Below are 20,215 nucleotides of genomic sequence, written 5' to 3'. Positions count from 1 at the left end.
TATTCACCATCTTGTGAGCGTTCCCGATACGTTTCCCGTCCTCCCGTTTTCCATTTTTCGAAGAAAAAATTCAAATTGTGATATTGTATACCAAAAAGGGTAGAGATACCATGATCCAGCATTCGGCAGCCGATAAAAGCAGCAGAGGAGCAATGAGACATGGATCTGTAAGCTATCATGATAAATGCTCAGTGCACAGACGAATCAAGCAATCACCTGTGGATGCTGGAATTAGATCGCCTAAAAGGGAAATTTTATGTAATGAAGATGGGGTAAAACACCACTTCGAGAGGCAGGCGCTCACAAAATGTGGAACCTCAGCCTGTTGACCACTTTTGACGCAATCTCCTGGTCAGTGGACCGCCAAATCCCCACGTGCGGTATCCAATCTTATGTTAGCCCTATGTAGCCAGTGCCGACATCGATATCTTTTGACAGCAGTGCTTAAATAAAGAAATTTTGTCACATTGGGAACATCACTACCCCAGGAAAGTATAGGTGTCATGATCACACCACAATGCAGTCACTGTGCGCGCGGAGCGCTGGATCTACGGGTCGCCGCACATGTAGGTACCGTTTGTGAGTCGCGAAGAGAATCTTCTTGGCATATCTCAACGGCGACCGAATGTGGACTTTTGAAGACAAAATAGTACTAAGGAAGATGTTAAGTGCATATCAGCGTCTATTTGGAGTCCATAACGCGCTAGCCATCGCCACACCTGGACCTGGAGGTGCCGCGCAATGTCAACAGGAGGCGTCTGTATAGCACGTGGGCTCTAGACCGCCTGGGAGGAGAGAGCGCCTAATTCTTTTGACAGCTTTTAACTATTGTTGCAATTTATATATGTGCCAAATATCATCTTAGTCTAAGTTCAAACACTTAAGTTATGGCAGCACAAACTTTTTCCAGAAACTAAGTGCACACCCGTTAGTTATCGATAATCGAGCAGCTTGGTTCTCGACAATTGTCACTTGTCACCGACAAAGGATGCGTCGAGCTATCAGGGACTCTCACGCATCCAGTCTCTTTCCCTCAAAATCCGCTGCAGCCATACACTTTGTGACATCGAAGAAATCCGAGACATCTAAATAGTTCATGTTATTTGAGCTACTAATGACTAGCCCGTTTACAATCTACAATAATTACACCCAGCAGCAGCCGGCTGGTTGCACCCCATAATCACCCAGCGCACCCCGGCACCCATTACACCCGTCGTTGGCACCCCGCAGTGACCCGGCGCACCCCTGGCACGGCCACATCGTTCCGCACACACCACTTGCGGTTATGAATGGCAGTCGTCTCTCCGCCCTGTTGCGGCCCTACTGCTGGTAATATCACTGCTGACCGTGTAGCACGCCGGCGACTGCGGTAGACTACCGGCGGACGGCCGGCGGCGGCGGCAGCGAGCGCTTCATTTGTCCTAGTTACCACTGAGCGGGAGGTGCGCAAGACCGGAGCCGGCATGCGGGCCGCGACGCGTCATCAGTCATCCGTCGGACCCCCGCCGGCGCGCGCCGCAGAATAGATAACGCGCCAGGCTTTTAGTGGTTTGGTAAGGCGATTACGATTGCGATTAACCCAAGATGGATGGGAGGCGCTTGAGAGCGACGCTCGCGGCGCGCCCAGCATGTCGGCCGCTACGACAGCGCGGCCGTAATCAGGTTGGCGTGACGGTACGGGCATCGAGGGCGATCTCCGACAGCCATTCTCCGCAGCCGCCGCCGCCAAAGAGACATATTTCTGGCGAGTATTTTGGGGCGAGATTCGGGTGGCACGCTGGGTACTTCGGAAGTGGTAAAGTGGTTATTTACTGGCGTCCTTAGGGCGGCTTTAGGGGTGGTTTGGAAGTTTCGCGGCCGATTTCTGAGACGGTCTCCGATATGGTCGACTGACGCCATCTTGCTGCTCCGTCGCCACTGTGTCGCCTCCCGTAAAACGCTCGGTAAGTGATTAGAGCCACCGAATAAAGTTCAACGGTTATGGCGATCGGAGACCAAGGTAGGTCCCGCGGCAGCCCTTCCATGTCGGCCGGGTCCATCAAGTAAGAGGCAGTGGCCGACTGAGAGCGAGCGAAGCATTATATCCGGAGCAATTCTGTGATAGCAAATTGAGATAATCATTGTTCACTTAATGACAGTTATGGCTGCAGCGATTTACTCGATGTTCGGGCGGCCAACTTGAAACGAGCACCGCCCGACGTGGACCATAAAGAGAGACCGTCTCGGCCATCGCAGCGGACTCACATCGGCCGTGCTCGCCGGCAATCCAATCGGCGGCGAGGGGACCTCAATGACGCTGTCGCTCGGTTGCCGACAGATGCTACGAGCCGATCGGCTGGGTCGGAAAGAGATGGGGAGAGGTGGGGGAATGGGGAGAGGGTTAGTGGTTACTGATCTACCAAGCAATAGAAGATGATTGATACCATGTGTCTTTGATTTTAACAGGGTCAATTCAGATGCAATGTACGGGGCTCGAGACGTATGATAAGACGCTATGACGCTATTTATTTTCACGAGACTGAGCCATTTCGCAGTTCGCCCAAGAGCGTTCTAGGCTCTAAGTAGGAACACCAGAAAATAATTTTTAAACCTTTTTAGGACAAAGGACTTCATTAATTAATTCGCCAGCAAATAGTTTGATGAAATCATTTTAATAGGGGATTACCTCTCGCCCGGCCGTCCTCCGTCCCGTTCACCGCTCGGCGGAGATGGTAGACTGTCCCGCAATACACAGCTGCCGCGCGGCACAGTATGACGCTCGATTCACGACAGAATGGGGTCTGGCAGCGCGGCGCGTGGACCGCTTATGATAATGGTGAGTGGACTGGTTGAGCGTTGCTTTTTTACTGACGACACCCATGGAGAACACAATGCCAATAAATATTCTCCCATCAACCTTCCGAAAATATCTACGTTGATGTAACAAACGGGAAGGCAGGAGATACGCCACATGCCGTTTATCCGAGCCACTGACCAGATGTACCTATCTCGGCCGATCTTCTACCGCCGCGCTGCCTACCAATACCTTAAGGTAAACGAGAAGCTGAATTCATTCACTTTTGTAATTGCTTTGCAAACAAGAGCGCTCTTTCAACTGTTGGAGCCTGTTTGTTCAGTTTAGGGCGCGGTCCTTTTCCCAAGCACCGTGCTGCCAGACCCCATTCTGTCGTGAATCGAGCGTCATACTGTGCCGCGCGGCAGCTGTGTATTGCGGGACAGTCTACCATCTCCTCCGCCGAGCGGCAAACGGGACGGAGGACGGCCGGGCGAGAGGTAATCCCCTATTAAAATGATTTCATCAAACTATTTGCTGGCGAATTAAACAATTAAGTCCTTTGTCCTAAAAAGGTTTGCAAATTCTTTTCTGGTGTTCCTACTTTTAGGTACTAGAGCCTAGAACGCTCTTGGGCGAACCGCGAATGGCTCAGTCTCGTGAAAATAAATACCTACCTACCAAAGGAATAAAACTTCATCGTAGGTAGGCATACCTAAACCTGAACAAGTAATAAGCTAGACTTTCAACAGTGAAGCCGACTTATTCTTGCAGAATGCTTTTTGCAAGATGCCCAAAAGGACGTCCCGAAAGCGTTTTTGACACTGCATGTCAAAAACAAATTCTACAGAAGGACCATCCTCTGATGGGCCCATTCTGAATTCGCCAATCGGCAATCGCCAATGGTTGAACAGTGAAACACCGATCCAATATTGCACTACGCCGATCGGGGTGGGGGTGAAGAGTAACAGGAGCAGTTAGTCGGGGCGTGCGATCCAAAATCTAGTTAGCGAATGAGCGTAACAGGGTAGGAAAACACGACTAACTCAATGTCAACGGACCTGATTTGGAGCCAAAGTTGGACCAAACGGGGTGGTAAAATGGGTAGAAGGCGGAAGGACCCCTTTCACAATGTAAACGTCACTGATTGACAATGGAACGAATTTTTTCCTAGACAAAAGCAAACTTGTTTCACAACGTGAATTGGACGGAGAAGCCAGAATGACATGCACGTACACACTACACAGTTTTACAGCGATCAAACAGCGAGAAGACGAGAGGGTTGTTAGACCTGGTGAATTCTACAGGTCACGGCGGTGGCCGCGTGCAAGACGTCATTGCGACTTGCGAGGGCTTCGCCGAAGAGGCCTCTTTCAAGATTGTTTCCTTACGATTGCGTTTGTGTTCTTGGGTGTCTTGACTGGCTATCGCCGCCCAGCGCTGCTTTGCGGCGTTACGTCTGCCGCTGGCCACCAAAACCTTTCACTTTCGGCCATAAGGATCATGGCCGAAAATGAAAAGTGTGTAACTTATAACCCGTGTTTGTGTTATAGGCTGTAGTCGCCGCGTTACTCTCACCAAAGTCCCGGAAACGCCAGATCCTCTTCACAGACACATTCAGATTCACCGGCAAGGTTCAGCCACCAGGTGTATTATTTCACAGCGCAAATCAAAGCCGTGACACATGGTGAAACGCCTCCCTTTATTTGCTAGTTAATAACCGACCGTTCTGGACAATCCCGAAGCTGGACACCGGCTAACGGAGAATTTTAAGCCTAGGAGACTTACAACAGAGAACGTCAAGCCTTATTGTATGCTTATCAGCTACCCCTCCCCCCACCCGCTGCTGTTCCTGTGGGGACCCTCGCACCCCCTCCCTCCCGGGGGACCCACTTGGCGACACCTGACCTCAAAATTTGCCTAAAAATACCCCGGCCAGCCACCGGACCGGCTGGCGATTCGGACACCAGCCGGCGCGGGGCGAAAGAGTAAGTCACGCGTCCACACACTCCTAAGCGTAAAATCACATGAGGCGCGGCGCGGCGCGGCCGCTCCTATCACAGACCTCCCGGGACCGCCGGAGACGGCGCGGGCCCGGGCACGCGGCCGCAAACACCGCCACAGCGGGCGGGCTGCGACCGCGCCGAGCCCGCGGTCTCACTGCGAGTGTGTGTGTCTGTCTGTAGGCGGTACAAACACAAAAGCGCGTAACAGATTATAGGCCAAATGGCGAGCTCACGCTCTTATAGCCGTGCTGATTTCAATTAATTTCGATAGAAGCCTGCAAGCAACTTGGGTACACACGTTACGCGCTTTTGCGTTTATACGTTAACAGCGAGTGTCTATGTGTACGTAATTACTGGATACATGGAGAAAGCATGCAACGCCAACGAAAGGCGAGTAGAGGCGGCTCAGTCGCCACAAGGCCTACACACGCACACTGACGCGCCCGCACCCAGGCGCACGCGGTTGTACAGGAACTAGTAAGATGAGGCGAGCGCGTCGTCCGGTAACGCGCGGAGCGAATCAGGCCGCAGGTGTGGCCGCCGAGAGCGGCGCGACGCGGCGCGAGACGAACGAGACGCACGACGACGCGCGGCGGCGCGGGACGGCCGGCGTACACAGCGCACAGGCAGCTGGTAATTCGGACCGGTTGAGTGCATCGTTGATATCATAGCTGTACGACAAAATGCGGGGCACGTATCAAGTAGGGCGGTTTGAGAACAGACACGAACTGTCCGTGTCCGTGTGTGAGCGGGTCTGAGTGTTGCAGACCAGAAGAGGGACCTGTGCCCGCGGCAGCCACCCGCGGTCCCCACGGCCAGCCGCCGGACATAAGGCGGCACGGTTCGGGCGCGCGGCCAGCGCGAGTTGAGAAACGACGACGGACAACCACGCACCGTCCTAACACTGGTTAACGCGCCTAACAGCTCGACAAAATGACAAATAAAAAGACGACGTTCATGCACGCAATCAACATAAATACATATGAGCGACGCTTCCCTGAAATACGTTAAAACACGGAGCGCTCGTTAAACGACCTATCACAGACCCACCCGCCCGCCCTCGCGCGCGGCGCACCCTAGCGCGCCGTGAGGCAGCGCACAGCAAAAATACGGCACAAGTTGTCACGACGAAACGACGACGGCGACGACGACGACGGTGACGAAGGCGCTGACGGCACCGACGGCCGCGCGCACCCGCGGGCGATGGACACGGCAGAATGAACAACGTAACGGTGCAGACTATGGTACAATTTGGCCCGCGATCAATGAATTGAATACCTATCACAGCCAAGGCACTTCAGCATTACGGTGGTGGCGGCGGCGCGCGCGGGGTGCCGGTCGGTCGCGGCGCGAGCGATCTGCTTCGATTCTCTCCGTCTCTCGATGCGAGTAGCGCGGCGCAGTTAGTTGCAAGGACGGTTGGCCTACACGTATCGCACACACGCAGAGTCAGAGCAGGCTAAAACACGCAGCAGAGTCCTAACTAGATAACACGGGCGAGGACAGAGAGGACGCGAGGCGCCTATCGATAGGTGTGTGTGTGGGTGTCTTAACGTAGCGCGCCCACCCGCCCGCCCGCCCGCAGTCAGCTGATATGTCGCCCCCACTGCCCGCTTCCCGCCTCCCGCGCGACGGCCCGCCAATTGTTTGGGGTTCCTGTCGGCGAAAAAGGGGGCCGTGTTACACGAGAGAGTGACTACCTACCCATCACGATTTCAGAAAGTGTACGCTAAACAATTTAAAACGATATTTTGTCACAAGATGTCTCAAGCATCATAATAACCACAGAACCGAACGGAATGAGATTCCCCCCTCAAACAACCATATAACTACCATATAACTACCCTCCCTAAGTTAAGCCAAAGCTCTGCCCGACCCGAGTCTCTCACCTAACGGCATACGTCTCAGACGTTGTAGTTGACGGCCAGCCGCTCCTTCAGCATGGGTGGGAACTGGTCGCTGAACCGTCGCCAGTTCTCCTCGCCCACCTGGTCCTTGAAGCCGTGCAGGATCTGGATGGGAGAGAGTAGAGGTTAGAACGACAGACGGCATTACACGTCCAGTGGTCATCTGAAGAACTCACCTCCCTCTACAGAAAACAATGTCAAAACAGGTCGGTGACAAAGTAGAACAATAAAAAAACTTCCCGTTAAATGTAAATAATACCGCAGTCCCTCAGAATTTGCAAAACTCAAACACATAAAAAAACAGGAGTGTCTAACTTAGCTCTCAGCATTAGCAAACTAGTTGCAGTCAACACTCACGCGGTGGAACATCTCCTTGAGGTCGGGCTTGGGGTTGACCCAGCTGGCGACGGCGTCGCAGAAGAAGATGAAGTCGGTGATGACGCCGCTCGGGTTCAGCGTGATCATGTGGCACACGCCGCGGAACGCCGAGTCCTTCTCCTCGTTGTCGCGGATGTTACGCAGCGAGGTGCACCTGCCGCCGCCAGCACGGCACGTCAGATAGTGCGCAGCAGTGAAATGTAGATAAGGCATTAATTAAAAATATCGAAGAGCATTGCCTCAGTCCATTGTCCAATGGCCAATCCATCTTACTGACAAGCTTTATGCTTCCTTTTATAGACTGCGTAAATGATCATATAAGGTATTTACAGATAAAGCTACTACTCTGAACACGTCTGCAAGTTCAATAAATTAATGGACAACACAATTAGCAAAATGGCGCACTTCATTGCAAAAATATGACAAGGCACTAAACTAGCATAACTGACCAAAAACGCAAAACTGCTGACTGAAAACAACTTAGATCGACCCGCATTAGGCAATAGCCACTACCAAATCCTTTAAATGAAGATAAGACGTGCGCGCAAGGTGCGCAAAGACGAGCGGACCGTCCGGTCCCTGGCACGCACCACTGACGAATGAAGTGCTGCAAGTGGGGCGCCACCTCCTTCGGACAGACAAGCCCCAGCCGACCGATAGTGATCGCTACGACCGACCGGAAAAAGAAAGAAAACGCACCAATCATTCACTACAGCTCATACGGCAGTTGTCGCGGCGCAGGTGCCAAAACAGCCGCGGTCGAGACGACAAATCAGGGCGGCAACATAGGGCGTCTGGTCGACAAAGCCATATTCAATACACTACAAGCAAAATCAGTAAAAATGACGGCAGACCAACGCGCTGGCACACAGAGTGTTTTCACTCATCAGCCATTTGGAAGTCAGGATAAGTAAAAAGTAATCCCATTCAAGGAGGATGTCACTTCTTCATTCAAAGAGCTATTTTGTTGATGATGATAAGATTACCTAGTCAACTGTACAATAGGAATATGGGTCCTCAAACGTCAAAAAAGGTCATTTACTAGGGTTACACACCGAAGTAGACATAACACTGGTGCAAACGATCAAGGATCACTTTCACCCGGCCTAGACTGGCCACTGCTAACACCAGCTGCTCGACATGTGGTTATGATAAATTTTATATCATAAATACCGTAAGGTGGGGCTATTTGAGACAGTATTTAAAATTGTTATAAAATAAAAACCGTTTGAAATTTATGCTTAATTTTTGCTCAGGCGATTTACTGCTCGGTTCCACACCTTCCTGAGCAAAAAGATCTCATAAAAATCAAACGCTCTTCATTTTATAGCGATTTTAAATACTGTCTCAAATAGCCCCACTGTCTCAAATAGCCCCACTTTACGGTACACCTGAATTCAATAAAAATCAATAAAACATTTAGATGCCATCACGCCCTATCGACCACTCTTTCATTCAATACCTGCCTGGTGCAAACATTGGACAACTGGGGCAGCGTGCTCACTCACCGGTGTTTTCGAGCAGCGTTTTGGGCGTGTTGGGCCGGTTGATGATGAGGATCAGCTGAGGCAGCACCATCGGAACGTACGTCTGCATCTCCTGGCCTGTGGCACATACAGAAAGTCGATCAGATTCAGACACGAGGCATTCACTTCTTTGATCAAAAACACTAAATGCATCGTCACCAAAAGAAATGTTTGATGTCAAGGACTCTCATGTCAAATCAATGACTGACCTAACTAAGTAAGTGACCCTCGGAATTCCAGCAGCCAAGTAACAGCTAGATCGATGCTGAGTTCAGGCGAAGTAGAACTCTGTGCACATGCGAGCCCCAAGGGCAGCCTGACGGTCTCCGGCCCGCACAGCCCCATGCGGCCGGGCGGTGGCGATGCGTACCCATTTTGACGGCGATTTCTCCGATGGCCCAGGTGGCGTTATTGCACACGGAGATCAGCTCAGGGTTCAGGTTCTGCGCCAGGCTCGTCAGGAAGTCCGCTGTAAGAGGAGAGAACAAAGCACAGTGTCAGTACCAGTCAGCTAAGGCGGCAGTTTATAACACTGACACTTGTGGCTGGCGATATAGGCCACATGTGACATCGCAACAGTGTGTTTATGCCCTAAATCTTTGAACTATACATAATTTTCTGTGAAATCAGCAGTACTCAAGTTACCAGATATTCATATGCTAGTGTAAGAAGTCGAGTAGAATTATCGTACAAATATCCCCGAGATAGAACCGAAATTACTTCTGGGCTCCCACCGCTCTCCGAGAGCCCATTTCACTTACAGATGTTGGGCGCCACGTGCTGGAAGCAGGCCTTGGTGAGATCGCCGAGCAGAGCAAAGCTGCTCTGGCGCACCTCCGGCATGAAGTCCTGCATCGACTGGAACAGCAGCTGCATCAGGTTGGAGGACTTGATGAGCGGCTCAATGTGGGCGCCCAGGCCCTCGGCCAGACCCGACAGCAGGTCGAGCGCCACGATCATAAAGTCCTTGTCGGGAGCGTCCACCTGCTGGGGGTTCTGCTGGTTCGCCTGGGGACGGAGGAGGGGGAGGGGGTGTCAGAGGGGCGGGAGGGATGCCGCAGCTGTCGACTCTAGTGCGGGGGGGGGGGGGGTATGCAGCCTGTCAGTTCTCGTTCCGAGTGATGCCTTATCAAAACATGAGCCACCTCGGGGGTATATCACTCAAGGCCGCGGTATCGGAACGATAAATCGCTATCTGTTTATCATTATCATCGAAGATACGACCGATTAATCGGATGAAGTGCGAAATAAATAAACCAAGATGCCTCGAGCAGTACCATTAGACACATGACATGCCTAGAGAGCTCCCAGTCATCAGCCCTTCATCCTCCATTCTCCTATCCACTCACCACGGTGTGGTTGATGGTCTGCTCCACCAGAGACACACAGCGCCGGAACACCGGCTCAGCATACGGCAGGAAGCCGCTCTGCAGAGCCGTCGCCACGCTCGACAGACACTCGAGCAGCGGAAACAGGTCCTTGTCCTCGTCCTTGAGCACGTTCCACTTGACGATCAGCGGCGGCATCAGCAGGTCGATGTACTCCTGCTTGTTGAGGTGGACGCCCACAGAGTCGGCCAGCGTGCCAATGGCGTCGTAGAGAATCAGCAGGTTCTTGGCCTGGTACTTGCTAAAGGCGTACACCAGGGTTTGCAGGATGAAGCCCAGGTAGGGCACCAGCTCGGTACAGGCCTCCTCCTCCAGTGTTGCGAACGCACTGCACGCCGCCTCCTGCACCTTCTTGTTCGGGTCCAGAATGCGCTTCAGTAACTGGGGAAGGAAACGGGGAATGTATGCAAGTTAGGCAGCTGTGTGGTAGAGTAGCGTAGAATAGACCTAGCAGCGTTTACCATAGAACGTTTGTCGTTTGAACAGACAATTTTCATTATTCAACTTGGAAGGATCAGTTAACGATGTTCACACTATTTTTCTGTCAGACTCTGATAAGCATTACCTGATAATGGCGCAGCGTCATACAGCACTACTTGCGACCGCCACACCTCCAGGTTGTCCTGTCATTCCCTTTCCTGTCCACAGCCGCCCACAGTTAGCCCAGAGTCTCACCTCTCCCATGAGTGGCTTCAGGTACTGCTCATGCGGCTGCTGTACCACCCAGTGCGAGTACCGACTCAGCGTCCAGCATGTGATGGACCGCACCAGTGCCTTCTTGTCCGACAGTGAGTTGATCAGGTAGGGCACGATTTCCGGCAGATGGGGGATCATGCCGCCCATGCAGCCTGTCAGGGAGAGGGCGGGGAAGAGATCGGTCGTTAGTGCACAGGGAACAGTGCAGAGGGGACGCTACAGGGCCTTAATAACAGCCCCGGGGAGCGAGGATAGAGATAAGTGCAACGGTAGCAATGTAGAAAGGGACGCTCGGAGTGCGGGTGGCATCGTAGGAAGGATGAAGGGAAAATGACTCTGTGCACCGATGGGGTAACAGCACGAATGGCGGCGCTCGAGGCTTAGATTGCAGGGCAAAGGCGTAGGAGACTTGGGGGCGCGGTTGGCAACACGGTGAAGTGGGCGGGTCCGCTCAGGACCACCCAGGTGTCAGCGCCGTGCGGAAACCCGTCCGGGCGGCATCCCCTGTTTACGGAATGTCAAATCGGAAGACCGGAACGGCTGATTTCGCAACCGCCGGTGTCGGACCGGCCCGGATTGCGTCAATGAATCGGTTACCGGATCGGGTTCAACCAACCCGGGCGGGGAACACATGTGGCGAGCGACGAGCATTACGATAAAACAATACGATAAAGCTGTCCACACCCCCGTTATGTAATAGCAGGTCGATTCTGCACGTCGCATCACAGCCCGAGTGGCTCGTCACGCGGTTATATCTATAACTCACCCTCTGCGATGGCGCCGAGTGCCAGGATGCCCGACTCCTTGACGACCCACTCCTGGTGGAAGAGCGTCTCCTTCAGGATGGGCAGCAGCACGGGCAGCAGCTCGCCGTGGAACACGTTCGCTAGCACGTCCAGAGCCGCCGCGCTGCACTTTCCTGAGAGAACGTGAGGAAGACGAGGGTGAATAGAATCCCTAACGTAATCCAGACAAGAAGCCCAACGAAGAAATGGCGTAATATTTGAATACAGGGAATAGAGACAAACGAAAGGCCTAAATAGTGAATAGTGCACACACATAGTTGAGATGTAATTTGGTTATAGAGTCGCAAACATATTTCGGTTAAAAAAAGAAAAGAAATAAAAACGTCGGAGACTAAGCGCAATCGGTCATAACCTCAACAAAGCACATCACTATTCCTAACCACTTCACCCCCACTTCATGCTGACAAGTTAACATCCTCCTATCTCTCAGCCTATCATCCCCTACCTCATCCTTCACCCTCCACCCCTCCTAACCCTGTCGAACTCACGGAGATTCCAGTCAGACAAGGATCCTTCCTCGTCGAAGCCGTCACCGTCCTCATCCTCATCCAGTCCGCTGGCCCCCTCGCCTCCGGCGCCCCCGTTACTCTCGTGCTCCAGCTGGTGGGTGCGAGACCGATGGAAGCGCGGCCGGATGTCCTCGTCCCGGTCAGGGACCATCGAGTCCTCCTCCACGTCGCCCTGTGAAGGGGGGGGGGGGGGGGTTAGTGGGTGTAGGGAGTAGTGGTGTCAATTTCAGAAAACGTATGTCCAAAGTCCGTCCAATGTCCAATGCTTACGTCGATTGTCCGTTCAAAAATGTCCAAGCCAGCCATTTGTCCAAAGAGGTCCGACAGCTACGCAATAGTTTACACTCAACACTGTTATTTAATTTGCTTTTCATGTAGGTACCGTTACAAGCTCAAAAGTGTTAATCATATCGAAAGCTGAGCTTTCTAATAGCCAATCAATGTTAAACACGACTACTTTTTAAAAATGTTGAGGTGTAGCAAGCGATTGTCCAAAGTTGTCCAAAGCCTGCGGCCATTGTCCAACCGAATTCCGAATTGGACATTGGACAAAATCGGAATTCTGAAGATTCAAGTTCCGATTGACACCACTAGTAGGGAGGGTATAACGCTGGCTAGGCTGAACGACATTTCACGGATATAACCAGGAGACGATCGTTATGACATTCAATTCCATCCGGTGTATTTAGCAAAATAATGAATGTGCAGTAACACGACCGCCGCTATTCAGACTTCGAGATACTTAAGCGGAATATATCGTTCTCAGAAACTGAACTGAAAATTTATTAAGATCGATTCGACTTCTAAGGGTAAGCAAAAAACAATCACCAAATTTCCGCGATTGAAATTGATTTCTACCAAACATGCATCGATGCAAGTCGACGGCAACCCTGGTCAACTAGATCGACATTAGTCGTAAGATTTTTCGACTTCTCAACAAAAGCAACCCTTCTCAACTTCATAAAAAACGACACAAGATCCGTATCTGTATGAAACACACATCATTTCACTAGCAGGAATCACGAGCACCGATCGATTCGGTGTTCCGTACCTTGAGCAGCATGATGTCAAAGTCGGAGTACTTCATGCCGCGGACGAGCACCGGTATGAGCCGGTTCAGGTGGGGCGAGAGCGCCTCCTTGCAGACGGGCTCTTCGGCCAGCGAGAGCCAGAACTCGCAGGCCTCGATGGCCACGGTGTCGTCCGGATCCTGGGTCCGCAGCAGCATGTACTGGAGGCACAATGGGGAGGGGAGAGGGGTCAGTACTCAGTGGGTGGGGGAGGAGAGTATAAGGAGAAAACAGGGAAATAAAGTGGAGACAATCCAATCTTTGGGGTCGCTGGGTTGTGTCAAAATCACGCATGTAATAATTTTAGATTCTGTTCAAAGTATTTATTTGCGAGAATGATATCGAGCTGAATCACCTTAAAAACCAGTTTAGGTTTTGCAAATACAAACCAATCACACTTGATTGACATTCCAAGCTCTAACCAGACTCCATCCTTTACCGTTCATAACGGAAAGTCACGCCCGTGACCCGTCCTGGTCAACACCACCTCACCCCCACAGTTCCACGTCGTCTCACCTCGATGATGTTGTTCATGTGCGGGATGAGCCGGTCCATGCGCACCTCGACCAGCATGACCAGCGCGCGGCACACGTTCTTGCGCACCTCGGCGTCCTCATCAGTGGCCAGGTGGAACAGGTTCTCCACAAAGGTGTCAATGTTCACCATCAGCGCCTGCGTCCGATTGATGATGAACGGGTTCACGCACGCGATCGCGTGTGAGCTGAGAGAGACGCCGGGGTGGGTCAATAAAAGCGGTGGAGTGACGTGAAACGACGGAGTGGACGGTTAAGTGGTTGTTTGCGAGAAGTTTGAGCCGCACACGGTTGTGTGCTGAGGCGTGACTTTGGCGTGGCATACGAAAAATCGAAGTCACACAAAATAAAAAATAAGTGTCGTATTTTATCCCAGCTCTCTGGCATCGAAGAGATATATTTTCCGTCTTTTCTTGTGTTTTGCATCGAAATATTTTGCATGGGAATGAAGTCATTGATAAGAATGTTCCGGGAGGAAATTGGCTAGAACATGCAATGCACGGATGCATGAGCATACGTGATGAACTAGGAAAAACGAGCCACTCAGCACGTCCGGATATATCTGCGGTGGTTTTAGTAAAAATTCCGCATAACACGCGAGCGAAGCCCGTTTGCCAGTGCGACAAAGGCATGGGAGGAGGGACCATGAGTTCCGGGGGGAGGGGGGGGGGGGCAGAGGATGGCATGTGTACCCGATCAGCGCGATTAGTCATTTCAGCCTGCCATGAACGGTATCAGCCCGCGGGGCGCCGGGCGGGGGTCGGGTGCGCTGGGCCGTGCATCCCACTCGAAACCCACTGATGGCCCGGCTGAGTGGGGGATACTCCGATTGACGTGCAAGATAGAGCCCGCTGCGCACCCCACGCGGGCGCCAAACACGGGCGCTTCATGCACTCGACCGCACCAGGAAACTCCCCGGCACCACTTCATGGGTACAAACTCGACGGTCGGAGGTCGGCCTAGTCCCGACGACCCCGCAACAGTTAACAGTCAGTCGCAACAACAAAGAACACCGATAGACAATCTGCTGACTAAGACATCCCGGAACTCGCAAGGGAAGTTCCCGAATCGCGCCGAGTCAGCGAGACTCGGCAGTCAGCACCCACCGGATTTTTGGGCTGGTGTGGCGCACAAACTGCAGGAACTTCGGAATGAGAATGTTGAGCGGTCGGTCCGGGAGGGCCTCGCTGTCCAGCATCTCGGTCGAGTCCTCGCAGATTTTCTGCAGAGCTCCGAAAGCGCCCTGTGAAAAGATACAGAATAGGCTGTGTTATCGGCGAACATGTTCAAGGAGACTCTGAGGAAAAAAGAGTGCAAACTACTTTATGTAATGGGCAGCTTCTCTCGACATGCAAATGTTGACAAAAACTATTTCGTGTCCACAATAAAGAATAATTATGAATTATTATAAACACAAAAAACTGTTATCGCACTGTATTTCAACAGGCTACAATACATTCAAAAAACTTATCAATCCGCCCATTAGGCCAGCCGCGCACCTCGCACACATTGTAGTCTTCTGAGTCGAGCAGATTGCACAGCTGCGGCAGCAGCTCCGGCCACGAGGTCAGCTCGCCCTTCTGGGTGATGGTCGTAATTAAAATACCTGACAGATGCACAAATACAGGTCAGCTCGCTCTTATGGGTGATAGTCGTAATTAAAATACCTGACAGACGTACAAATACAGGTCACTCCTAGTGGGTGATGGGTAATTAAAATACCTGACAAATGCAGGTAAGCTCGTTCCTTTTCCAGTACTGTCTAATCCCAGCACACTTCAAACAGAGAAACATCAAAGCTACCAGGTTGTCTGGCTGGTACAGCCATACATTTACATTTACACAGAAATAAACAAAAGGGAATTCAGAAAGCATTTTGCCATGGCGAGGATGCAAAATGGTGGTCATAAATTTGTGAGTGATTTCCTAAAAAATACCAAAAGTAAAACTAAGCCTATCAACATGATGAAGACTAAATGGTACACATTTATGTATTCATTTCTATAATAAAAATGTATCAGCAAGGGTACTCTGAAATATTAATAAAATAACAGTACCTATGGTTGCCCTGATGAGGGGTGAGGGATCTCCTATTGCATTCAGGCATTCCTGCTTGATAAAGCTAGCAACTTGAGGTGGTAGCTTCTGGAAGTATGTCCTCACATTGTTCTTCAATATCAGTCCACTCAGGGACCGTGTTGCTTCATCTACAATTGGGAGCAAAGATACCATTCTGTCAGTCACATAACCAGTATAAAGCACAAACTTAAGTCTGCATGTTTACTGAGTATGCATCTGTGACATTTGACAATTAAGCTTCAACCACAAAGTGACTGTAATAATATAACATTAAGGTTATCAAAAATTTATCACAGAAACTAAAACCAAACAAAAAACTCCAATGACCATATTTATATGAAGAGTTGAATCACTTCTCAGAATGATGGTACCTTCAACTTACCCTCAGTTTTCAGCTTTGTGAGGACATAGACCAAGAAGTTGTTGAAATCAGGGTACTTGTTGAGCTCCTCGAGTCTCTGTAATTGCTGTCAAGGATTCAACAAATAATGTGTGCATGATAAAATAGCATAGCTCACTCTTATAGTGGTTCTCCTAAAATAACCAGAATGATTAGGGAAAAAGAAAACTAAAAAATCTTAACTTTTCATTTTTCATTTTCTTTCACCTGAGTTTGTTCTTGTGTTTTGGGTGCATATGAATGTCAAAATATTTGTTTCACATCTTTGTGCCGTAAGTTCATAAAGCATGAAACAAAATGTTAATGGAAAATAAATCATGAGATAAAAATCATGAAAAACTTGTGGTCAAACAGCACAAATCCTCTAGGGAATAGGTTTGTGTGCCATGCTCTCTTTGTATAAAGATTTTTTAACTCTTTTCCTGGACCATAAAGGTACAGGCCTCAAGAGAAAGGGTATTTATGGTTTGAAACTTCATTAAAAGACATACACATAATTGAAAAAGGTAAACTTAACTTCAAAAGCAAGAATAACTAAATAAAGTTCTATAACAGTTTTGACTTGAGGAGTCCATCTTATTTATTTCAGGGCCATTACATAAATGTGCCGATGTCTAGATAAAAAGCAATATGCTTGTAATGGATTGTATGACACACTTGCTTCTACTGATCAGAAGCAGCATACAGCACTGCATTTAAGCAAGTGACAAGTAAGTAATACAACATTCATGAAGCTCATGTCAGGCATTTCTGTCTTTAAAATGCCTATTAAATAGGTAGAAAGTGTTAGTAACCCCTAAGCAATAAGCAGAGTAGGTATATCCAGAAAGTTGGAACAGCTTCCAAGAACTCTTAATATCTAGAAAAACAGAATTCACTAGCCTAAAATGATATCATTACTAAAATATAAAATAAGTGATGAAATAATGTCAATGGTGTTCCATAGGTAAGCTAAATTCAAATTTAATCAATAATGATGGCATGATATGCCACAAGCAATTGAAAGCTAGCAACAAGATTCAGAGTCACTGATAGCTAATCTAAACTCTTATATGCAAGAATAATTTTGGTATTTCATGCGTGTTTATTAGCATTAAATACATATTGCCGCTAGTTGGATTTACAATATCTCGGAAGTCAAAACTTTAAACCCGAGACCTTTAAAAGGCAGTTTCCTGAGTTTCTAAGCAAGTTCAGCAGTGAGATAATGAAAAAAGTAATTGCAGATGTAAAGAACATACACTTATTTCCTTATGATACCACATAATAAGATTTAGCATTAAAATTGCAATGCAGGATGAGACGTGACAAATGCGGCGCATAAGCTTTGGAGGTAAAAAAAACATCCAAATACTAATTGCAAACTATATAATTCAACCCATAGCACCAATTCAATGTCAAATAAGCCTTCCAAGCAAGAAACAAATGGACGTAAGCTTTTCGCCCTTCACTAACGGTCGATGAACCTATGAAAAGGATACACGTTGCACCGCCGCCTGAGTTTCCGTATTAGGCGATTGCGACTCCTTGAGAAGTTGCAAAATCTGCTTCAAACCATCTTCATTTGGTTGCCAAGCCATTTCTTGAGCGCAAGTAGCTCCTTGAGTCATTCTTCAGCAAAACGGGCGATTCGCCATTCACCCCACACGTTGTTTTTCGTCGCAGGCAGCTACAGTATAGCCTTGGCCAAGGCTATATAAACGCCTTGGCTACAGCTGACAGGCTAGTGATGGATGGAATCAAAAACGGAATGCAAGTTCAAAAATATATTTGTTTTGGTATCTGGCTGAAAAACAAAGCGAATCAATATTTGTGGAAAAAATAAAAATGAAATGAAGAAAAAATTATTTATTTAGGCCTAGTAAGGGGCCCCTTCCTTTCTTTTACCCCGACTTCCTCCGCCCCTCTTCCCCCTCTTGCCCTCCTCCCCGCTTCCGATTTTCCCTCCCCCTCTATCCCCCCGCCGCTCCCGCCCCGCCCGCGCTCGAAGCACGGTATATATACCGGGGTTACATGAGCGATCCGTTCCAAATACGCACTACGCTAATGCGCATCAGCTCCCCACAAACGGATCTACGGCACCGGTTACATGAGACTAATTCGTTTTATCTACGTCAAACGGATCTTGTTTGGCTCACCCGGGCTGACTCCTCGACGGCCGGTAATTCGTATCACAAACGGAATAGGATTAGCGTACAGTCATGGCGCAGTTGCGGCATTTACCGGGACGACTGAGCTAAATTTTAAATACTTATATCAATTGATAGGCTCAAAAACATTTAAAATTAACATGAAATCAAAAAATGAAAACAAAGTTTTCTTGTTTCAAGTCAGTGGGCACTGATTCGCCATGCAGCGACAGCAGGGTGGTCAGAAAAAATTATCTATAAAAATATTTCATTCATTTTATTTCACATGCAAAGACTAAACCAAAATACCAACATTTTTTTTGCTATTTTCTACGAGGCAGCCAATAAAAAATGCTTAGTATTTTGCATTTTGACGCTTCCAGTCAGCAAAGAATAGTCCTTGTGAAATACGGCCCGAATCGTGTGCCTCGGACGTTTCGGTTACATGAGCGATCCGTTCCAAATACGCACTACGCTAATTCGAATCAGCTCCCCAAGAACGCATTCAGTGCACCGACTACATGAGCAAATTCGTATCAGTGACGTCAAACGGATCTAGTTTGGCTCTCGGCCCGATGCGCATTACAAACGGAATAGCATACAAATGTGGCGCACTTCCGTAGCAATAGAGGTGACTAAATTAAAAACTTAATATCTTATGTCTTTTTTGCATTTAAATCTGCTCAAAACATTCTCAATTAACTTAACAAAAAAAAGTTAAACATAAAGTTGTCTTGCTTCGACTCATTGAGCACTTGCCTCTCTTGATTCGTCCTAGTGCTGTCAGAAAAATGTTTCAACTGAAAGTACTTTGATATTTTCTTTTTGGTTTTCACTCTATTTATTTGTGAGAACTTGACAAAATACCGACATATTTTTTCAATTATTATTTCAAAAGAAGCAAATGAAAAAAATACCCATTATTTTGCATTTTAATGTTTCTTTTTGGAAAGAAATAGTTCCTGTAATACGTATCTTGGTCCTATTCGCTTCTAAGCCTCTTTCCCTGCGGATTTTGTTCGGACCGCCGATTCGTATTAGCAGGTGGATACATGAGTCGGTAGTACGCTCCTGATTCGCATTAGCGGTGAATCCGATCGTGATACGTATTTGCTTTGCTCATGTAACCGCGGATCGGATCACCGATTCGTACTAGCAGGTGGCTACATGAGTCGGTAATGCGTTCCTAATTCGAATTAGCGGCTAAATACGTATTTACTGTGCTCATGTAACCCCGATAGAGAACTAGGTAAAACCGGTTCGAAATTACAACACTAAGGTATTTTGACCACTATTTTCAGCTGACCTTTAAAGTCTAAAAAAGAGAACTAAGCAACACATTTCAATGAGTTTTATTATTTGTATATATATTTTTGATTTATGATCAGACAGCACGCCATGTATGAATCTGTGAAGCGTTAACGAAAATAAATTGTTGGCTATCTCCGCCATTTCAAAAATTATATATCTTAAAACGCAAAGCTCGTTCATGGACGAAATTAATTTTTCACAGTCAAAATTTGAAATTGAAGGACAAAAAGTAATATCGAAGGCCGACATTCTTTGATTGAATTTCGAAATTATCATGGTTCTGAGCTGTTTAGCCTACCGGACCTGCCAATACTCTACCATGAATATGCGAGTAATTTCAGTGATGTGGGGCTTCAATCATGGTCAATAAATATCAAAATTAAATTCTCTTTCAGATTATGTCAGTTTTGTTGCTTTTTAAGCATTGGAAACTGCATTTAGTTGATGTTGAATGCACCACCGCCATTGGTGTCCTTGGTCACCCTGTTCCACTAAATGTAATATTTTTCGAAAACTAGACTATGTCGGTGTCTAAAAAGTTTACCAAAATTTACAAAATTGGTAACGCTATTACCTATCAAAACGTTGAAGCGCTATGATGTTGGGAAATTTTAGAAATGTATTTACGAATCTCGAACTTATATTTTTTGGAACCGATTACTCCTGAACAAAAACATCTCTATTTGGTAAACTTGTTAGGCATA

The 20,215-nt window shown here is 48.5% G+C and overlaps 1 protein-coding gene across 1 annotated transcript; it reads right to left on the bottom strand.

Annotated features, from left to right (window-relative positions):
• Positions 1-4,395: 4,395 nt before the first annotated feature.
• Positions 4,396-18,261, bottom strand: LOC122375005 (transportin-1-like). Its single transcript, XM_043354136.1, has 19 exons — positions 18,210-18,261; positions 17,553-17,857; positions 16,054-16,129; positions 15,650-15,799; positions 15,092-15,198; positions 14,699-14,835; positions 13,576-13,780; positions 13,041-13,220; positions 11,969-12,161; positions 11,441-11,593; positions 10,654-10,826; positions 9,940-10,359; positions 9,352-9,598; positions 8,961-9,059; positions 8,573-8,668; positions 7,655-7,730; positions 7,044-7,218; positions 6,669-6,791; positions 4,396-6,435 (listed from the first exon to the last, which is right to left on the bottom strand). Exons 2-18 carry the CDS (start codon positions 17,679-17,681, stop codon positions 6,684-6,686), a joined length of 2,724 nt encoding a protein of 907 aa, XP_043210071.1. The 5' UTR covers positions 17,682-17,857; positions 18,210-18,261; the 3' UTR covers positions 4,396-6,435; positions 6,669-6,683.
• Positions 18,262-20,215: the final 1,954 nt, after the last annotated feature.

This window comes from Amphibalanus amphitrite, unplaced genomic scaffold, assembly GCF_019059575.1.
Source record: "Amphibalanus amphitrite isolate SeventyFive unplaced genomic scaffold, NRLGWU_Aamphi_draft 001756F_arrow, whole genome shotgun sequence".
In the NCBI taxonomy this organism is placed as follows: domain Eukaryota; kingdom Metazoa; phylum Arthropoda; class Thecostraca; order Balanomorpha; family Balanidae; genus Amphibalanus; species Amphibalanus amphitrite.
Note: the sequence above shows the minus strand (reverse complement) of the source record. Positions and strands in the feature narration are given on the sequence as shown.